Raw genomic sequence first — 21,641 nt, forward strand, 5'->3', positions numbered from 1 at the left:
AAACATCAGAATGAGGGACAATTAAGGCAAATAGAGCTAAAATAGAGCTTATATAAAGTAATTTCACTGTAATCCAACTCTTTACAAACTCGCAGAATAATACTGACATTCCACTTTTGATTTAATCAGTGCACCCCCCAAACTCAGTTATTTGTTTTTTACAGTAGCTGATGAAGAAGAAAAAAAAGAAAATAATTCAGACGTTGCAATGTGAAATAGACTGTGTTCCCTAAAGAAGCAGTCAGGCACTGTATGTACAGGTATACCTCTGTCTGATTCTTACTGTGATTAATGACAATTTGACTCTAAACAATAACAAAGTAACTCTGTTGTAAATGATTGCTATAAGTAATAGGAATGATAAATACATAGCACCATCTTTTGTTGAAAAAAAGAAATAGAAAAATACTGAAAATAAAAACACTGAAATTTGAAAATTCACAAAATAGAAAAGGACCAAATCTATAGTTCCTGGCTATGCTACATCCATGGATGTTACCACTTTTTTTGTAAAGCAAGACCATCAAAAAAATCTTCTTCCAACCCTTCTATTTCTATACATGCACTTTGGTTAATAGACTTAAAGAAACTTTTTTTTACTAATTGTTTGGCAAAACAAAAAAGGCAAAAAAACACAACAAAATAGCATCTAATTATTTCATCATTACAAACACTGAGGCACTTAATCAGCTGAAACAAAAGCTCATCTGCGTATCCATTGACAGAGCAACACAACAACTATGTACATATATGTAAAACGTGTTATAAATAGGTTTTAAACCATAGATACTATATACATCTTTTAACTGAGACAGTATTGGTTGTTTTTGTGTTGGTTTGCTTGTTGATTTTTGGTATTACCCCCCCCCCCCGCTGTTAAATGGGTGTGTTGGCCTGGTGGCTCCAGAGGCCATTGGTGCTCAGGCATCAAAACTTATACTTCAGAGTGGGATTGATGACACTTGCAGTTGGGCAGGGAGTTACTGGAAACACTGGGATGGAGTGATGGCTCATTCTCGCTTCCTCAAGATGACATAGATGAGTCCGCTGATCAGCGCCAAAGGGAAAGCCACCCACGCCAGGATGTAGGAGTAGCCGAAGTTGTCTGTCCCCGGCACCCACTGCGGACTCATCACCGTATAGATGATGGCTCCGCTCATCACAAACAAACCTGCAGGGAAGAAAAAATGAGCACTGAGTAATGCTGACCATCATCTTGTTCAATTATCAGATCATGTTTCTCTGCAGTATTGTGCTCTATGTCTTGTGTCCTGAGCTGAACCTTGTCTGGCAGAGGAGGCAAGCGGGTCAGTGTTTCCCAGAAGGCATCCCACCACACTACATCAGTGTTTCATGCTTATTGATATCCGAGCCAGCCCTCGCAAGCCCTTCCTGCTCTGCCCACCTCCCTGGTCCGACATGGTATGATGTGTTTGTTAGACCCCCGCACTGCCAGCCTTCCTGACATTTCAACTTGCGCGGCTGGCAGCGTGCCCAGTGTCATTTCTGTTTGGCTGAGTGGGCACCTGGGTGCCAGGCAATGCGCTGGCACAGTAATGAGAGCAAACCTGGGATGTTGGAAAGGGCTGCCAAGAGAGGACACAATGGGCTGGCAGTGGAGCCACTCTCTGGCCAAAGGGCATGAAGTACAATGGACAAGTGGAGCATTAAACCATTAGTAACTGGCTCAGGCTCTCTTAATTTAATTCTCTGCCACAGCAGATGCATCTGCTTTTGGTTTATCTGTGTAGGAGGATTGGTGTATTTTCAGACGTGTACAGTGTTACTGTACTAATCAGAGTAGTGCTGAAAAGATTAGTCATTTAGTTGATTGTCAAGTGGTTGTTTATGCAAAAATGCTGACTGATATTTACAACTTCTCAAATGGGAGATTGTGCTGCCTTTCTCTGTTTTGCATCATTGGGAATTGAATCCATTTTGGTTTTGGACTGTTGGTCGAACGAAACAAGTAATTTGAAGATGTCACCTTGTAATGTGGGATATAGTCATTTGTCACCACTTGATTTAATGGACTGTATGATCAGTCGATTAATAAATAGAGAAAATGTACCCCTAAATCCAATATAAATCCCTTTTTGTACGGTTTGTGTTGATGCTAGCCCAAAATCTACCTGTATAATGTCTATCTTATCTCGATGGATTTGTGAGGTAAGTGTCAAAGGGGGATTGAACTTACTGGCAAGGATCTGGAAGGTTCCAGTGAGGAAGAAGCGTCCGCCCTTCTGCAAAGTGAAGAGCTGGCAGAAGAAGAGGAACAGAGACAGGCAGCTGAAGATGATGGACAGGATCATGAGAGCCTGTACCGCCTGAATCCACTCTGCATGGGGGGAGGAGGGATAAGAAGGAGAGTGTTGTCAATAACTGACCCACAGTCATCATTATCCAAAGGCATCATTTATATATAACATTGACTTAATCAGCGCGTGAGAAAGGGAAGGGTAAGAAGAGACAACTACAAAAACAAATACCAAAGCATGCTGGTCGTGAAGCATCCTCTCACAGAGAATGTAATGTTATGAAATGTAATGTCTTCTGGGAATGTGTAATGGATCCACATTCATCCATAAAAATGAAACCTAGGTATCTTGTTCCTAAAAGCTCTGTGCGCCCCTCACAGCAGGACCTATGACTAAATGTACCACATCGATCGTTAATGTTAGTCCTCCAAGGCCAGGATGCTAGAAGTCCATTAACCCATTAGACACCTGTATTGACAGGGAAGACCATCTGTCTGTGCTATCTATTGAAGAGTGTGTTTGTGTCTGTGCTTCATTCGTGCCACCACGCCAGGAATCCCAAGATTTCCAAGCGGGGTCCATTTCTTGTTTGGGGGTTATCCATTGCTATCTCCCTGGCCTCTCGAGTGTCCTAAGTGCTCATTTGTTCCCTTTCTCAAGGTCCAAGTAGGATCGCCTCAATCTGCTTGTGCATTAGCGGCCGCTGCATAATGCCGCCTACGCATGATCAGTGGTAAAACTGCGAAGTAGGGTGCAGAGCAGAGAGGCAAAGCGCAGCGCATGAATGTTTGGGAATTGAAAGGTCAGCGGCAACTAAGTCAAAGTTGAAATACTTTGAACTTTAAGTGCAGTGCACAGGGGCAATTCAGAGCAGTGCGGCACCAAGGGTAGCGCTGCCCCTAGATGGCCCACACCGCTCTCCCCGTAGGAAAACAATGGAACAGCTAGTGCAGAGCAGTTATACTGCGGATCATGTGTAGGCGGCTTAATTCCTATCAGAGAATCGGCAAATATTTCCAGACAAGCCTATAAAAATTGGGATTTTATAATGGCTCCATTTGTATGCATCCCACTGCTGTACTCTGACATTTAAATCTCTGATGCAATTCCTTCAACATTCTCAAGCATCTGTGGTTTATTGATTCTCTTGCATAATGTAAATCAAAGGCTTGTTGTGGTTTAATGGGGGAATAGGCATGATGCATAATTTATTACCGCTTGTGCAACACAAAGGATGATTAAGTAATTAGACAGCTTACTTTGTGTGGTGGTATGACTTAGAATAACCACATTTTAACACTGTAGGCTTAAATGGCAAACACTGCATCGCTGTGTATTTATTACTTTCCTGTCTGTGGAAATTTACAAAGAATCATGCCGTTTTCCTAGAGAAGCCCTGACATATCTCTGTTATAGATTTAAAGGGAAACAGTACCTTGGGTATTTGCACAGGGTTACCAGGATGGAGTCAGGTTACCTACATTAACAGTGCTACAGTATGCTCATTGGCTCGGGGGATGAGATATGGGAGGAAACATGACACGCTGCAAATCTCCATCCACAAAATGCAGCCAGCACAATAATACCACACCAGAGCAACAATTAGATTCCATTATAATGATCATTTTCTCAGATGTTACATAATACTGTGTAAGAATACTGTGAGAAATGGGTGAAATGTTCCATCCCTGCTCTATGAATAGTGGTCACCTATAAATACCGACAATGCATCACTGCTTTCTGATAAACACACATCTTGTCCTCCTTCCTTCCTTCCTTCACTGACCAGTAGTAGGAAACCGTGACATGGGGCATTTCCTAGCGTGAGGCGCGGTTCAGGGGTTTACAATATCACTGATAAGCAAGTATGACTCATATTCAAAAACGTACTTGAATGCCTTGGTTTATTATCGAGGTATTGCAATGCAGAAACGTACGCAAGCATTCCAATGTAATACCAAACAGGAAACTAACTGTTGATGTTTTCTGCCTTTTATTCTGAGGTCCTACACCCCACTGTGCTGCAGAGTAGTGCACAACAACAAACTGCTGTAGTATTTATTTCACTATGTTTATGTATTGTAGGCCTATGTGGGAGCAGAAGACATTCTTCCCCTACAGCTAATTTTAGAACGAGTAAATTCTATTAAGTAATTTTCCTGGCAGTAAGGAAGTGATATTTAACTCAAGTTCAGCATGTGATAACTGTGACATGAGTATTTCTCACCAGGGTGTCATCAAAACCAAATGGAGCCAATATTTTTGTAACCAAGGCAACGACAAGGGAAAACTCACAATTACGCTAAAAAATAACTATGATGACCATGATTACGATTCAATTCAGAAGGAACTTGATTGCTCAGCAAAGCTTCGGAAAGCTCTACTGAACGCAGGCTTGGCCCCCACGTGAGAAAAGTCCGCTATCTTCCATCTCCCAAAGCCAAAGCACAGAGCGGGGCACGCGCCTTCTTAACTAAACACTGTGCGTCAGTGCGCTAATGAAAGCAAGTCAAAATAACTGGCTGCTCCATGAAGCTGTACCTGGCACAGTATGCAGGCACTGCTGCCCTGACAAAACACACACCGGCTGAGCATGGCTCATTCTAGACAAATGACATCACCCAGATGCAGCCAGCAGCTCCTGCACCACTGTGACAGCACATTTAGTAGCAAAACATACAGCCGCCCAACAGTGATCTCACATGAAGTTGCTTAGTTATTCCTTTTAGGTCAGTGGAAATGTTATTAGGTAGGGGTCATCAAAACTAGTGGAATCTATAAACCCGTCTTTATCTTATCTAATTCAAACATGAGGTGGCTGGCTGGCTGGCTGGCTGACTGTAAATAAATAAGTCTAATGCTGCAGCTGCTGCCTTAAATTGTCCCAATGATCCCTGCAAACTAACACTGGACACTATGATCTGACACTGGGCGTGACCCACCATCAGCATGCTATGTTCTGCATGAGGTAGTCCAAGGTCTCCCTGCTTTCAAACATACCATCACAGGCACGCACACACACACACAGATCTAAAACTTTAAATACTCTCTGCAGCCCCACCCTGATCCTCCACAACTCCCAAAACTCCTGTCACTATGGACTCCCAACACGGGACCTGAATATGGACATCACACCACGACTATTTATACAGTGGCAGCCTATCAGCTAGCACTTCAACACAGCACTGCCACATTCTCTGCCCTAGATGGCACCAGAGTCCCAGAGGAGCCGTGACACACCCACAACATCAACATGGTAAATGTTGGATTTCAGCAAGTCATTTTCCAGAGTTCAAGTCCCCCATTAATATCACTTTGGAAGGTTTAAACTGGTTCCATTGCTAACAAGCTTTTAAGTTTAGTCCATTTTGCTCAAAGTAAACCTGAAGTGTGATTCATTAGATCTGGAGATGTATCACAGCAGAGCAATGATTGGAATGTGATCGAAGTATTAGCCAATGTTTTGTAAATAAATAGTTATCTTAAAGTAAAAGTGTAGGTATGAGTCTGACCTCCACTTGATCCTGGATTACAGTGGTATCCTCCAACGGCAGTAGTGCAGTTTAGCCAGAGGTCTGAGGTGCCAGTTTCACCTGTCGTCCATACCTGGTGTCAACAACATACAACTTGGTCAGGTATGTGTTTAGAGCAGCACAAATTCATCATCAGAAAACAAGTTTCACTGGCAAATTCAAATTCCTAAACCACAACTATGCAGTGTATCTCTAATAATGGAGACAAAAAAAGTATTATATTTATTTCTATAAGATGCCGGTTACCTTCAACAGTGAGTTTTAGTCCATTTATATTTAATTCTTAATACTTCATCTGAACAAATAAGAAAACATGACAGTTTTACTCACGCTGACAATTGTTGACACAAACAGGAGAACAAGACCAGCAACGTGCAGGAGGATGATTCCCAGTAGCAGGAGCAGCATCTTTTCAGGCGATCTGGGCAGTAATGAGAAGAAGAGAGTCTCTGTCAATGTGTGTGTGTGTGTGTGTGTGTGTGTGTGTGTGTGTGTGTGTGTGTGTGTGTGTGTGTGTGTGTGTGTGTGTGTGTGTGTGTGTGTGTGTGTGTGTGCGCGCGCGCGTGCGTGCGTCAGTCAGATTGGGACATGGGTGTGTCGCTGCAGCACATTCAACACAGACAGCAATTAGGGAAACGTTAACGGATGGCAGGATTCCCATTTATTCCCAGCATGTATAATCCCATTTAAGAGAAAGTCATTGTTAATCTACGAATTACATTTACATTTGATCAGCAAATTTGGCGACAGGATTAAACTCTAAAGCTGAGGACGCAGGGACCACATTTCTTGTTTTTATTTATTCTAACATTCAAATGTGCTTGAAAAGCTTAAGTCTTTTCAAATTGCATCAAACATTCTGCTCTTTTAAAATGGCTTTAAATTGCCGACTTGTGTCATCTTCAACATGGAAGCAATTTGAGTAATGAGCGTTGATCTCTACAGGATCTTTAAAAAGCAGTATAAGAACCACTTAAAAGGTTAGCAAAGTTCAATTCCGTTTAAAGTAAGTGTATTTATCGAATACAATCATTTCTTAGCGACCAAATGAGCTATTTTGTGTGATGATAGTACAGTCCTCCTGTTTGTGCGCGCAATGGAGTAGTGGGTATCCCAGCGAAAAGCGCGTTTACTTCTTTAATCCGCCAGGACCAACTCTGAGCGCAGCTGAATATAAGGAAGTTTAGAAGAGACCAAAGTCCACTTACTTAGAGCGGTAAGCTTGTATTTCCACACAAAAAGAGGTTCAGGCTCACAAGAAGCAAAAGCAAGTTTTTCCAAAAGAGTCCAACAGCGGTAGTCCCTCAGTTCTAAAAGTCGCTCTCAGACTAGATTGATGCCAGCGCTGACGTTCTGTTATAAAGTGTCTCATTATGGAAGAACAACGCCCTGCGTGCGTCGCTGCGTCATGGAGTGACCCTCTGGTCCACAGCCAGGCTTCCCAATATAGATGCGCCATGCGTAATAGCGCGTGGGTTGCCTTAGTTACTAACTTGCTGTATGTGTAGTGACCTGAATGATCATTGTTTGGCTGTCGTGGTAACTAAAATCAGCTATCTGCTTTCCAGGTTTTTTTCTTCTTCTCTCTGACCGTTTCCAGCTTTTATTGCTGTTATTACAAATTACACTGCACTTTGGAAATTCACATTGTTGTTGTTGCTCAGTTAATATAGAATATGCATATTTGCATATATATATATAGCAGAATTATACACAACATAAATTTTTTTCAAATGGTATTTTTTTTAATTATTATATAGAGTAGATATTCCAGTGGAATATTTGAAAAAAAATGGCATACATATTTATAACTTAATTACGTAATCAGCCTTTAAGATAATTTGCTGTAGCAAAACATCTTTGTCAAGGCTTCCATGAATTTGATTGCATTTATGTCTATAAATATAGCAGAGTAAAAGAAAGGGATTTTGGAGATATTTCCCTGTAAACTCAGCTTTTCCGTTGCCTTGGCAATTAAACATTGTTGTAGTGTGGTGTAGTGGGGGCTCTTTTCCCTCTGGTAGTCATGTAGTCAGCCTCGTGACTCACAGTGTGTGTGAAAGTGTGGATGTGTATGCCCGGCGCACCGCCACTGAGAGATAGCATCTGGGGCTCTCCTCTGTTTGACATGACTCATTTGCAGTGGGAGTGAGATGGCGTTCCACCCTGAACAAGGACTGCAGCCCCTGTTGTTAATGTGTAAATATACATAAAAGTATGTGCAGAGGTTAGTATGGGTGTAGCACTGAATGGAATTCCAGGAAATATATTCAGGGAGCATAGGGAGCGGTCAAAAGTGTAAATATTTAAAAGTATGAATCGACTTTCTTATCTCATCCTCCCTCTGGATCTTCTTCATCACAGAGTAAATAGATACAAGATTAGCCAAAGTCTGATGTCAGTAATGGACTGATTCTTAAGTTGTGCATGTTACAGCCACCATTTCTAAATACATTACATTATGATTTCCATGGGTTTCTGATAACACTGAACAATCCTTCACTTCTGCAAAATGTCAACAACTGATTTCACACCCTGCACTGAAAAGTTTTAGCTTCTTCGATGGGCAAATCATATGAGACGTATGTTTTCTTCGCATCAGCTGGCTGGTAGAGGAGCTTAGAGCTGTCTGAACTTTGATAGCCCCTGTCAACATCCACTCTATTCTTCACCATTTAGCTCACACTCCCTAGATGCCTCTGCATGTGTTTCACACACTCACATGAAAACAGAGGCCTTTCTGCTGGGCTCATGTCCACACAAACATGAAAGGGACAGTTACTAGACCAGATCGTAGCCATGAAGTGCTGCTCTGAGTAAGAGCTTTGCTGCTGCTCACTGATCAAAGTATGTGACATTCTTGGTCAGAAGCTGCATAGAAGTATCTCTTTGTCTGATATGATTGTTCTGTTGTTTGTAGCTATTATTTGTATTTGTGTAACTCTGGTTATGTTGAATCGTCAGGTCTTAACTCTGATCATATGAGCGGTGATCTGGTCAACAGTAAAGGTATACAGTGACTTGTAGATGAGAATTCTTGTTAAAAGTGTGGCGTAGCTGTGCAAGCGCTCCCCATCCCTTATATGTCAATGTTTGTAAAAGACTGACAATCAGTGGGCTGAGTGGACATGGGAGTGTTAACTTTACTCCATTTGTAAAGCCAGGGTTGGATCCAAACTCTCTGGGGAGAGCCACATAACAAACATTCAGGTGGAGATACTGAATAATGTTACATCTGGAACGCCGTCTAACATTTCACCGCCGTCATTAAAATGCTACGACTTATCTTCGCGTTAGCGCGGCAAACGTGAGAGTGCATACCTAAACCATAGATAGGACCTTTGCCAGGGGGCATGAATCTGGAGACGTGATTGAGTTTCAGTAACTCCATCCACATACCAATACAGAGAAGAGTGTTAAAGCAGATGTGGCGATCATAAGTGATGTTTTTGTTTTTTACCAAATTAATTCCACAAGATCTGTAAAACAAAGCAGCATTAGAAATACTGTAGCAAAAAGACCAAAGATTGGCCCTTGTCCTTGACTCAATTCGATTCCATTCTTGCTGATTTTAAAATAATGTGACAGGCTGCCTTCTTTCACTTGATTGGATTATGTGCAATTTCCCTTATATTGGCTCAAATCACAATCCATTAGCTGTGATGAATAAAAAGCTCATACTCACAGCAGATATTATTCAGCTCAGCTTTGATTCAGTGGATCCAGCTGATTCTCCTTGCAGGTTAGAGGGAAGGCCTATCTGCGTCACTGTTTAATCGGGCCTTTCTGCCTTGTGTGTGTCAGATTGTGACGGCTGTCGGTCAAAGGTGGGTCAGTCCTCGTGTCCTTTCATCAGCATGTGAAGTGCCGCTGTCTGTCGGACCACTGAGTTGCAGTAGTTTAATAGCTCCCCTCCTACTGCAGCCGTGTCTGAGTCGGACTGCCCCTCTCTCAAGACACATCTTCTGGCACCAATCTACCTAACTGTTTACTCAACTCACACATACAGTACTTGCATGCACATATGTGATAGTTATAAAGCACAAGACAGAAATCACATGATGCCAGTAACTACATTTATAATACAAAGAACACAAAAGAGGGCAAACAAATAGGGGATACAGACGGGCTGAAAGAGAGATGAGAGGTAAATACAGTCTGTCTGTTTGTGTGTCTATAAGTTTTGAGCTACTCACAACCCTTGTCTTGTCATCACATTTTAATCAGATGAGACACAGAGTGATGGCAACAAAGGAGTAAACTGAGCCCTATCTCTTAAAAAACACTAAATACACAACAGATTGGCTTTGATGTGAGTGCAGACTGTGCCTGTGGGTCGAGTTAACAAGATAATTATTAAATGTAGCCAGTGAAAAAGTGAAGGGTTTCTAAAATCATACCGAAGTTGTCATGTCATTGCTATAAAATATATGTTAATAAATCAGTTACTTAATTCTATGCCTAAAATCTCACTATTTGTGGAAATGTTCAAGATTGCGTCATTTAATTGCTCATTTTGAAGTGAAGCTCATCAGCAAACTCGGGCATTAAAATGTGTGTCATTCTGACTTTACTGCAATCACACAGTCATGATTCACACATTATCCTGTGACATTCAATTAGTAAATGGTGAAAGATGTGGCTGGAGTAGAAGCATGACAGGAAGGTCACCAGCCATGAAAATGTAAGAAAATGGAAATTTTTGACCAGTTCCGTTTTTGATTGTGCTGTGATTCTTCCCTTGGATCCAGACGAAGAAATAAAAAAAATCTATTAAATGTGGCTTTAAGCCGGACCACAGTGCATAACTCTGTCATCCTCACCCCACTATGATTCAGCAGGAAAGACTGCAGTACTGTAGCTTGACTTCTGTGTCGCTCTATTATCCACCCACTCCTCTTTCTATGGAGAATGTGAAGAATTGGACTCACAGATCAGTGTTATGGATTGTTCCAGAATTCTACTCCATTGCACAAATGACCCAGAAGACCATTCTACATTCTACATTGTACTGTACTGTATGCATCAGTCCTCGTGGCTGACCTCTGAACTTTGGTTAGCAGTTAGGCTTCTCTGGCTTATCTTGACTCCCTGATTGGAGACACAGTTATGTGCAGAATGCTGGGGGAAATAATGTTGATCACATAAAAGTTTAGGGAGGCAAAGATTTCTCACGTGAGCAGGTTATCAGCAGACTCAACCACAGAGCCACTGTATGTGAGGTTGGCAGTTGGGATGGAAAACCACATAGAATATAAAATGTCTTATCAGTCTGTGTCCAGCTTCCTCTCTCTAGTTTTTAACAGTTAGTGGGCCGATTACTCAACAGAATACCGCTTAGTTTCTTTTTCTTGTTTCATCCTAGCATACAGTAATAGACAGCCCAACGATGGAGCGGCCAAACAGCCTCTAGAGAAAACTCAGAGCTTTGGCAAAGATCCAAAAGCGGCAGGAAGAGCTGGTTCCCATGAATGTTTAGTGTTCAGTCCAAACTGAGCTCTCCAGCTGTTTGAGATGAAGTGATGAATGTTTTATATAATTTAGCGAGAGGGATTTAAACTAGATATTTCAGTAAAAGCCATTTTTAGGTAATTTGGATTCCACCCAATTCTGATCCAGACACGTTTTCCCAGAATAATTTGTTGCTTACATACAGTATCATCCCCATTCAATTTACATAACATTGTAATTGAGTATCTCTTAATGTAGTGTTGGTCATGCAGTTTTACAGTTTTCTACATATGTAGTATTTGGTGTATTTCATGTTTTCAAGTTTCTTTTTTGTAGTTGAAGCTGGATTAGAGGTTTTAAGTATGAACTGCTTTGGAGAAGATTCAATTTAATTATACCTGGTTACTGACTCAGGGTATTAGACAAAGATCCTAAATTGAGTACTAGATGCTTTTTAGCCTCTTGTTGATGTAGCCTAGATGGACATTTATTGTAACAATGTGCTTGAAATTCACCACTCTCAACCCGTTTCCAGCAGCACCAGGAAGTCATTTTGTTTTTTGCAAAGAAACCTCAGGTTAACCTACTGTATGCTACCTGCTCAACACTTTAGGTGTTGGTGGAGACCAAAACAGAGGTAAAATGCAAGCAAATGTTGCACTTACATTCGTCAGTTGGCCAGAAATATGACGCCTATAGGATGATAATGTTGCTCTGTTTCTACTTGATGTGTATGTAGGCTATTTTGTTAAAACATCATTTCAAAATGGGATAATATGTCAGGGCTGTGTGTCTGTTTTGGAGATTTTCCATCTAGTGGCCAACATTATAACTAATCAACAATAATATAATTAAGTAACCAACAGATTAGCATTTGTTTCTCAATTAAGAAACACTACATTGGCATACTTTGAGTAAAGCAAATATTCTCCATGACGTCCAATCACTTTTCTCCTTCAGTGATGCACACTCAGGCCAAGTCTGTAATTACAGTACAGAGTAAGAAACACTCGGTTGAGGACACCAGTCTCAAGTGATCTGCGATCAGCTCTTTAGTATGGTATGGTGGTATGTAAGAAACATAAAATAACACGGGGCAAAGGGCATCTATAACAAGAACGGGGTGTTAAGAATAAACCGCTAATATGTTTGGACTGCGGTGAGAATTCCAGAGTACATTCCCCATATGCGGGGTTGTTAGAGGAGGTCAAATAAGAAGGACTATTTGTGTTCCATCCAAACACAGACTTGTACCCTCAATGAGACCGAAATGGGTTAATTCCACTTAAGTGAACTGACTCTATGGGTACCTCCATTATATGTATTTCTGAGCGGGATTTGGAAGGGGAAAGCAAAGGGGACAGATAAGGGGGATAGAAAACCCTCAACTCTGTGCTATCTGTCAGTATGTTTAATCACAAGGTGATGAGAGCAGAGAGTTTTTTGATCTAAGCTAGACAACAGGGGGCCTGTCTTTGCAATACTAGGGCTCAGGAATGTGCCCGGGCACAGGAGTGGGACTACACATACACTCACATTAAACACACACTGCATGTAGGAAACCATGGCAGAGACCTGCTGCCATTGACTTGCTGCTGAAGGTTTTTAATCAAACACAATGCTGTTTGCACAGCAGAGAGAGTTCACTGTGACAACACAGTTGTAAAAGTGAAGTTGTAAGTTGCACGCATGTATACTAAGTGGTTCATCTCTATTATCACTCCCTCCCTCCGGTTAGGAATCTGTATAATGAAACTACTCTATTTACACGAGAGATGACGTCATGCTTTTACTTGAAGCCACTGAAAGGCTTTAGGTGGAACCAGATTTCATGACAGATTTGAGCAAAAGCTCAGACGCCAGGTTGCGTCTCTTATCTGTGATTACAATGCCAGTCCAGCTGGCGTCTGTCTCCAACCTCCGTTCATTTTGTTAACTGACACTCACTCAAACTGAGACATATTTTGGTATATAGTTTTCCCGCTGGTGCTACAAGATAGCACGGATATGAAACAGAAATTGAATGCACAGGATTCATCAAAGAATTAGAAATCACAAAATACAACAAGTATGCCTTGTCATGTGATCTCTGCTTTGCTCTGATAGTGGTGATCAATTTAACGACGTGGTGACTACTCTACAGACAACATTAAACTCAAACAGTATTGTTGATTCGAGCAAAGTTTACATTCCTCAGTGAAGCCAAAGGTTACTTCAGTAGTAGTCTTGCATTGCCAGACCTTCCTCCGCTGCAAAATAGCCTCGGGAAGGAACTTGTTTTGGTGGAACATGTGTACGTTCAAAAGTTGTTTTAGTCGTGCAACAGAAAACTCCGATTGGACAGATAGTCTAGCTAGCTGTCTGGATTTACCCTGCAGAGATCTGAGGAGCAGTCAACCAAAATTCCAACACAAAGAAAGCGGAAGGGAAAGGGCATCTGGCCGAAAAGAGAGCCATCGGAGCAATCCCGGAAGTGGAACGACGTGGATATAGACTACTTCAGTAGTGGAAGGTTTGGGTCTGAAGTGTGATAATGTTTATGTGTGTTCAGAGATGGTTTAGGCTCTGAAAGGTGTAGGCTGAATAAACAAAATTAAATGAAACACTCCACATCTTTAAATGTGCGGGACCAAGCCGGGGTTAACTCATGATGGCACCAAGGAACGGAGGGGTGGAGACGAATGGTGAAGGAAAGAGGCCAATGAGAAGTGAGTTGTATGGGGCTCAAGTCCTACAGTATACGATGGGTGTGGGGTTTCATACATGTCTGCACAGCTCCTCCTATGGGTGAGGCGATGAGTAATGGGTCATTAAAGAAGGATGGTAAAAACACAAAGGTCCTTCAAAATCCATTTGTCTGTGTGCATCAAACTAATCTGGGGGCTCCCTTAAGGTGACATTCAGGTCATTTTACGCTGACAGATCTGGAGTGAGCCTTCAGAGATGTGTGTGTTTGTCTTCGTCTTGAGGCGGCTGTGTTGCACAAGATAATCCCGGCTATTTGTAGAATACGGTCACGTGTGCTACCAGGACTACTGTTTGTGCTCCAATGGGCCATGGCCTGTCGCCAACGTACTGTAAAGACAGACCCTTGGTTTTGATAAATAGTCACACCACACCATATTACCACTGTACACGGTGTTAAAGCAAATATTCCATTATAAATTAAGGGTGTAGAAGAAGTGCAGAAATCAAGTGAAAGTGTATGATAGATGTCATTTCTGTGAATGCTGTCACAGAATATATTGTTTATTCATAGCTATGACAATGCTCCCCTTTGACTGTTGAGGTACCTCTTCTTGTAAAAATTAAGAAATCTACAGTAGTTGTGAGGGTTGTACATGCAGTGATTAGTTTTGATGATTAACAAGGCATTAATCTGTAATTTTCAAGTCTATACCCATTAGTTTCCAGTATTTTGAAAGCCTAAAGACTTGTAGCATGCAGTAAATTGACCATGCAAAATTAAAGCATTTAGGAGACATTGAGTAGTGCCTGATTAATCACAATGGCAGTTGATTCTTTAAAGACATCACAACATTTTAAGTCTTTTTTTAATTCATCTTATAAATGCATTACAGGTACAATACTCAAAAATTAAGATAATGTATTGTCTATAATCAGATTTTGACATCAGTGCCTGTAAAGTTCAGTAATTTAGTTCACATTCAAATCATCTACAACACCCTCTAAATCACTCCAAAACTATTAAAACCGTAACAATAACCAATTATATTGGTCCTCCAAAGACTCCTAAGATCTTATTTAGGTGTAGCCCACCAGACGGGGCATGCTGGGAAAGGTCTTGCGCATGCTCATGCACTTTTCCTGGTCCAGGAAGAGTGAGTTGGCCTTGATGGACAGGTCGTGTTCCAGGGTCACTTTGGTTTTAACCAGAGTCTGCAGAGTATTCTCAGCCTCCATCAGCCTCTCCTGGAGCTTATACATTGTGTCCTCGATCTCTCTCACCTCACTCACAAGTCTAAATGAGGAAGGATAAAGAGAAGCAGCTAACTGTTAAAATTGTAGGAGAGAGAAAGCGGTGAAGGAAACCTTTTCAGCCCCAGGAAATATGATTAAGTGACACTTATTATAGTGACAGTGGATAAAAATGAAAGGGGGAGAGAGATGGGGGACGACACGCAGCAAAGGGCCGTAAGTTGGATTTGAATCTGGGCCGCTGCAGGACTCAGCCTACATGGGGCGAACGCTCTCACCGGGTGAGCTGGAGGCCGCCCCGTAGAATGATTTCTTGATATAATACTGTTGTAGTTTAAGAAATATTGTAGTCAGAGATAGGCTAAAACACCATCAAATGTATCTTGACACAAAAGACACATTTATATACATTATGTCGCAGTAATTTAGTTCCGCTTCGTCACTGATCATCTCATGAATGAAGCTTAAAAGCGCTAAAAGGGAAAAATACAAAAAGTACAATATATTGAACTCTTTAAGCGTTTGACAAATTGTGAAAGTGCATTGCATCCACTTACTATTTGTTAAAAATGTTTTAATGTCCAATTAGTTTAGGTAGATTGTAGTTAAGCAATGAGAAACTAAGTGCCAAAATAAGTACAATTACATTAACGTTATTATCATTAATCATTGTGCGACAAGCGACAACCTTTTTTTTATGAAAAAGCGATTGAATGCATTTCTGTTAGAAAATTCTGGTCATTTTGGATTCTAATTGTGTGGATAATCATGTTGACTAGCAAGCAAAAAGGCACCACCAATAGTGTATCCCCAGTTTTACCACACCATCAACACACTCAAATTGCCCACTGGCGAAGCAATACTATTTGCAGAGCTACAGTACCTGTGGTGTGGGTTGTCCCTGCAGAGCTCTACGTTGGGCCTGCGGGTCCTCTCCTCCAGCCTAGTTTGGGCCACTTTCAGCGGGCACTCTTTGTCTCTGATGGCCTTCTTGAGAGACTCAATCAGCATCTCGGTCTGGAAGATCTCCTGCAGAGTCTGTGTGATGACACAAATAAAATGACAGAAAAAACTATTGATTGTTAAATCATGGTAGTAACCGCTGAGTGTCTCATTCATGAAAATAGCAGGTCAGGTGGTGTAGAGGGTGTTAATTAGTGTAAAGGAGGAACTCAATGATGGAAGCAGAGAACAAGTAAACACTGTACACTGTGAGGTTTGAATCAGCTGAGCACAGTGCTGCACAGTGGCCTGCTTTGTCCAAACCCATTTGATGTAATTTAATCACTACTTCTCCTTGCAAACAGTGACTGAGGTTTATTAAGGACTGTGTGTCTCACATCACAGCTGCTGTCAGTTTTCCAACCCATCCAACAGCTGATGTGCATTCAAAGTTTAACCCCAGCAATTAACCAAAGAACATTGGGATCTAGTGTGACTATGGCAATTAAGGGGCATTTATTACCATTCCTGTTTTTTGAGGAATATTTTACAGTAAACATGCAAATAATCTACAGACAAGATACATTTCCCCTACAGACCATGTGGCAGTCAATAAATTATTACCTTATCTTATATTCTGCATTTTGTGCAAATTTCTTGCAGACGGTGCTGAATATAGCACATGATCTATTCCTAATAAGTGGCAAATTTAGTAACCCACTGATGGAAGAGAGTGAAAGATTTTTTTCTTAAATCAGAGCCATGTGATACGATTGCCTCTGTAAAGCCACTTTTTTCATAATCCAGGCGGTTTACTTTTAATTTTGATTTAAATGAAACACTAGAAGGCAGGGCTCTGATAAATAATTAAATAAAATGAAACATAGATTCTGATTCATCACATCGTGCAACCAAGATATAAGTTCTTGATAGACAAACATAACAATGCTGTATTGTCTTTTATGAATTGAGGCCATTTAGAAAAGGTAACGACCTTAGCCAGGTGTGTCTGCAGACTGTTCTTAGCATCAGCGATTTCTGATATGCGGTTTGTGAAGGCTACGTTGGCATTGTTGAACTGGTTCCACATTTCGTTGGACGTGGTGTTTAGCAGGATCTCTATCTCGTCCCTGAGCTTGTGGGAGGCAGCTCGTTCGCTCTGGGAGTGCAGGATGTTATCGTCTGTGAACTTGGACCACGAGTCCGGCAGAGAGAGTCTGACAAAAAGAACAACATACATTTCTTGGCAGTTGATCCTCTCACTGTCTTTGAACATGCTGTATATGGAGAAGGCTTGGGCAAGTGTCAGGTACTTTCCAGCAATGCTAGCAGTGTGGCTCTAGGAAGGCAATATTGGTCTGTTGGTTGGTCCATGACTTTGGTCCAGACTGAAATATCTCAACAACTAGTAGATGTATTGCCATTACATTTTGAACAGACATTCACTGTCCCCAGAGGAGGAATCTTACTGACTTCGGTGATCCCCTGACATTTCCTCTACTGCCAGCATGAGGTTGACATTTGAGTGTTTGACTGTTTTGACTATTGGATATATTGCTCTGAAATTACCCAGACATTCATGTCCCTATCAGGATGAATTGTAATCACTTTGCTGATCTCATGACTTTTCATCTAGCACCAACATGCTAACATGCTAATGTAAAATTGTAAACATTATAAACAATGTACCTGCCCAACATCAGCATGTTAGCATTGTCATTGTGAGCATGTTAGCACTCTGATGTTAGCAATAGGCTCAAAGCCCCACTGTGTCTAAGTACGGCCTCAATGAGCTGCTGGCATGGCTGCAGACTCATTAGGATATGTTTGAACCTTGTTTGAGAACAAAATAGGGCAGCAGCCAATTTTACTTTCAGAGACTGTCAAAGGCTTCTCTGTGATTGACAATTTAACGGAACAGCCCAGTCTGGTATTCCAAGCCGGGTTTAAACAAACATGAGAAATTGTTAGCAGCTGTTTTTGAAGTGATGAAACAGAACAATTAATATTTGATCACATTAACCTATACTCACGAGGGGTCTAGTCTTTCAATCCCTCTGTAGTAGCCGATACCGTCAGATGTGTTCCTTAGATGATGACACCTGTCATCTATCCTCTGAGCTGTCACTTTGTCACTCATGTCTCTTTCCAATTCGTGCTGGGCTGCTCGGTTTGACCTAAGGGAGCGATAAATCAAGCGCATGTCAAATGATAAATCAAATGCATGTTAAATTTCCCTGTTTGGGAAATTATCATTAAATAGAATCCTGCCTTTAGTAATATTTTGTAAAAAAAATTCAGACTCACGCCAGCTGAGCAATGGCTCTGTCCAGATGTCGCCTCATCCTTTCCTGACATGACTTTATGACTTCCACTTCCTTGTTGCAAAGCAGGTAAATAAAATATCCTTATTTCTTTTCCAAAGTTGCTTTTAGAAGTCACACACATACTGACAACGCTACTTTAATGTTACCTTAATGAGGTCTTTCTCTACATCGTCGTGTACCAGATCAATGGACATTCGCTTCTCTCTGTGGTACAAACACTCTTGAGACACCTGTTGACAAAGTGATCGTGACTAAAATAAGTTGAGATGGTTGTATAACGAGTATAATTAAAATTCACTCAATATGCAGCATTTTCTTCATTGTGACATTTGAATAGGTGAGCAGGTATGTCATATAAGTACAGTATATGTATATGCATACTATATAGTGCAATGTATCAGCTTCATTCTCCAGTTTCAGTTAGCTGGAGAAGTCTCTAAGAAAGCCTCCTGCCATATGATCTTAGCCTGGCAAAATGTCTGTCATTAGATCTCCACCCAGGTCAAGTTGACTCACTGGGTGAGACAAATGTGGTTCTTTACCAGGACACTGAGATGACCAAATTAAGAGTTTGACCCAGCAAAAGCACTGCTGCATTTGTAAGTGGCGTAAAAGACCAGACACTGTTGCTACAACTAAACCAGGAACCCTAGTCAAAACTGTTTTTACCACAGATGCTGCGTCACACCCTGGGACATGATATGTTAATATGAGTGCAATAAACAAAGGCCTGAGGCAAATGCAAATTGTCCTTGCAGAAATGTCAATATTTCCTGCAAAATGTTCCAATGACAAAACAATAACACAAATCAGACATTACTTACCAGAGAGGATAAATTCAAGGTAACACACACAATCATGTATTCCTTGCATCCTCACCTGAAGGGGCCCCTCAGTCTCTGCCAAGGCTCTCTCCAGCCTCCTCTTGACTTCAGTGAGAGCTGATATCTCTGTCACCATGTTGTCAATCTCATGGCTCAGCTCAGACCTCCAGAAGACAACGTCATTGAGCCGCTCGCCAATGTTCTTGCTGGTGTTCTCCTGGGTTCGTCTGGTCAGCTGCTCCTTATCCTGCATCAGCCTCATGGTGTCTCTCCTCAGTCTCTCTGCGCTCTTCCGGGACGACTCGGACTCCCTGTAGTTGCTTATGTTGGACTTGTACCAGTCGTCAGGAGTGTAGCGGGTGGACAGAGCTGTCCTGTTGGATGGGTAGAACATGGTCTTGGCTCGAACCAGATCTAAATTCTCTCGCTGAATAGAAGAGGGGGTTGGGACAGTGCTGCTCTTGTAATAGCTGTTGGTCCTCCACAGGTTGGCACTGGGATTCATGGCCAAGGCAGGCTGGGTGTTGCGATAGCTGGATGCCATGGTGGAGATGGCAGGGAGGAAGTGGCTGGTTTTTGGCCGAGCATATGTGGCTGTTAGAGTGGATCCAATCATCTCCATTTTTGACTCCCCCTAGGGTGCGCCTGGTTTTCACAAAAGGTATTTACATCAGCTTCAATGTTTAGGCTTGTGAATTGTCTTTACATTTAAATGCAGATATAATGTTAAACGTTGATAGATCCAAGACATTTAGATAAATGATCAGATGTGAAATACATGCTATAACTCCATTTGTATCATTAAAGTCAATAGGGAAAAGAATCAACAATTAAATGACAAAAAACTGAAAATGAAATGGCTTACCAAGATGAACAAATGGATACTCAGTCTCGATGCAGTCTGGCTTCCTCTCAGCTGTGCTTACCTGGAAATGAGATCAAGAACGCACTAAAGGAACTGACATGCATAATAGATAGAGAAGTTTGCAAGTCATTCATTCAGCCAGCCAATGGTGCACAGTCCTGGGCTGCAGGAGCTGGCCTGTCCAAGATTTCTGTTGTCACAGAAGCAGTTGCCATAGGTTACTAAAACACTGTGCCTGGGATTTTCAGATTAATGGTGCACATGTGCCTTTACAGTACTTTGTTCAAGTAAATATACTGGAGAAAAAAAATTCACTACAGTGTAGATAACATTTGTATGTTTGTAATTTTTCTTTTCTTATTTGTTTTTTTTATTCTCTGTGTGGCTGCGTATTGGCTCACTGCAACTTGAAATAACAACAAATCCTTGGCAATATAATCTCACATAGCTTCTGCGAATTTGTGTATGTGACTACCTTGACTGATGCTGCTCTGCAAATTGTTCTTGCCTTCTTCTTAATTTAGTAATTAACTTGGCAAGTTCACATTTCATACACGTCATCTCCCTTCAAATTTGGTGAGCAATCTGAGCTTTGTCTTCAAAGCAGAGGAGTTCAGTTGGTTGCCAGGCAATATAAGATAGCTCACCGTCACCCTGAGAAGCTAGCTGTCTGTATAGATTACAGTTACCTGTTTAATGATTCATGCCACAGGAAGAGTCCACACGAACCCCTGTAGCACAGAATACTAATCTGTGTTGTGTTACCTACCATTGGACATGAGGATCATTTACACTAATCTGTTCTGAAGGGGCAGGGCTGGACAGAAGATAGCCTGGTTTCCACTACAGAGTCAAGCAAAGCTGTACTCAGCTGGTCTATGTTCATCACAGAATTCTGACCAAACAACATATACACATATTAGTGCTTTGCGTATTGCCAACACAGTTTGCCATATACCCTACACGTTTAAATTAATTGGTGCTTACATGTTCATTATATAGGGTTGTCATCATGCCTGGTAAACATTGTCATGCCTGACTTTGCTGTGCTTTCCTTAAGAAAGGTGAGGAGAGGTGTGGAGAAATGACCAAAATGGCCAGCTACGAACAATTCATTTTTAATTTGAACAACAGACCGGAGGTATTTTGGAAAATATGGGGCCCCTACATGAATGCGATATTGCATACCGGTACTTAATGGGGGAGAATTTGACTAAATGATTTCAATGTACAAGTCACTGCTAAGACGTTTGAGAGATGACTGGTATTGTATGAGATTGGTAGAATACTCATCATTTGTGCTACTGGTGTGATGATATGTGTAAGGTATGGAGAAGAGTTGGTCCAATGTTTACCCTGTGTATGTATATTTCTTATTTCATTTGTTGTTATCTCTCTCGTTTTTTGCTTGGAGAGAGAGGTCACTATTGTTCTTGTTTCAAAAAAGGCAAAAATGTGAATGACAAGAAATAAAGGTGAGGAGAGCTTTTCAATTAGCCGTA

The 21,641-nt window shown here is 41.4% G+C and overlaps 2 protein-coding genes across 3 annotated transcripts in view; both read right to left on the reverse strand.

Annotated features, from left to right (window-relative positions):
• pmp22b (peripheral myelin protein 22b) overlaps positions 1-9,649 on the reverse strand; it is a 10,905-nt gene extending 1,256 nt beyond the window's left edge. The window contains exons 1-5 of one of the 2 annotated variants that reach the window (XM_039787655.1): positions 9,477-9,649; positions 6,122-6,212; positions 5,771-5,864; positions 2,198-2,338; positions 1-1,171 (exon numbers count right to left, since the gene is read on the reverse strand). The exon at positions 1-1,171 is cut by the window's left edge and continues 1,256 nt beyond it. In XM_039787655.1, coding sequence (XP_039643589.1) covers positions 1,011-1,171; positions 2,198-2,338; positions 5,771-5,864; positions 6,122-6,199 — 474 coding nt within the window. In that variant the 5' untranslated portion in view covers positions 6,200-6,212; positions 9,477-9,649 and the 3' untranslated portion in view covers positions 1-1,010. Of the gene's footprint in view, positions 1,172-2,197; positions 2,339-5,770; positions 5,865-6,121; positions 6,213-6,999; positions 7,156-9,476 lie in introns of those variants that run through there. The other variant, XM_039787654.1, reaches the window with a different exon arrangement.
• A 4,871-nt stretch (positions 9,650-14,520) lies between these two features.
• tekt3 (tektin 3) lies at positions 14,521-20,273 on the reverse strand. Its single transcript, XM_039787657.1, has 8 exons — positions 20,140-20,273; positions 19,330-19,919; positions 18,597-18,680; positions 18,431-18,501; positions 18,157-18,300; positions 17,118-17,340; positions 16,065-16,219; positions 14,521-15,224 (listed from the first exon to the last, which is right to left on the reverse strand). Exons 2-8 carry the CDS (start codon positions 19,894-19,896, stop codon positions 15,008-15,010), a joined length of 1,461 nt encoding a protein of 486 aa, XP_039643591.1. The 5' UTR covers positions 19,897-19,919; positions 20,140-20,273; the 3' UTR covers positions 14,521-15,007.
• Between the last annotated feature and the right edge of the window lie 1,368 nt (positions 20,274-21,641).

The sequence above is a fragment of the Perca fluviatilis genome, chromosome 21, assembly GCF_010015445.1.
Source record: "Perca fluviatilis chromosome 21, GENO_Pfluv_1.0, whole genome shotgun sequence".
NCBI lineage: Eukaryota > Metazoa > Chordata > Actinopteri > Perciformes > Percidae > Perca > Perca fluviatilis.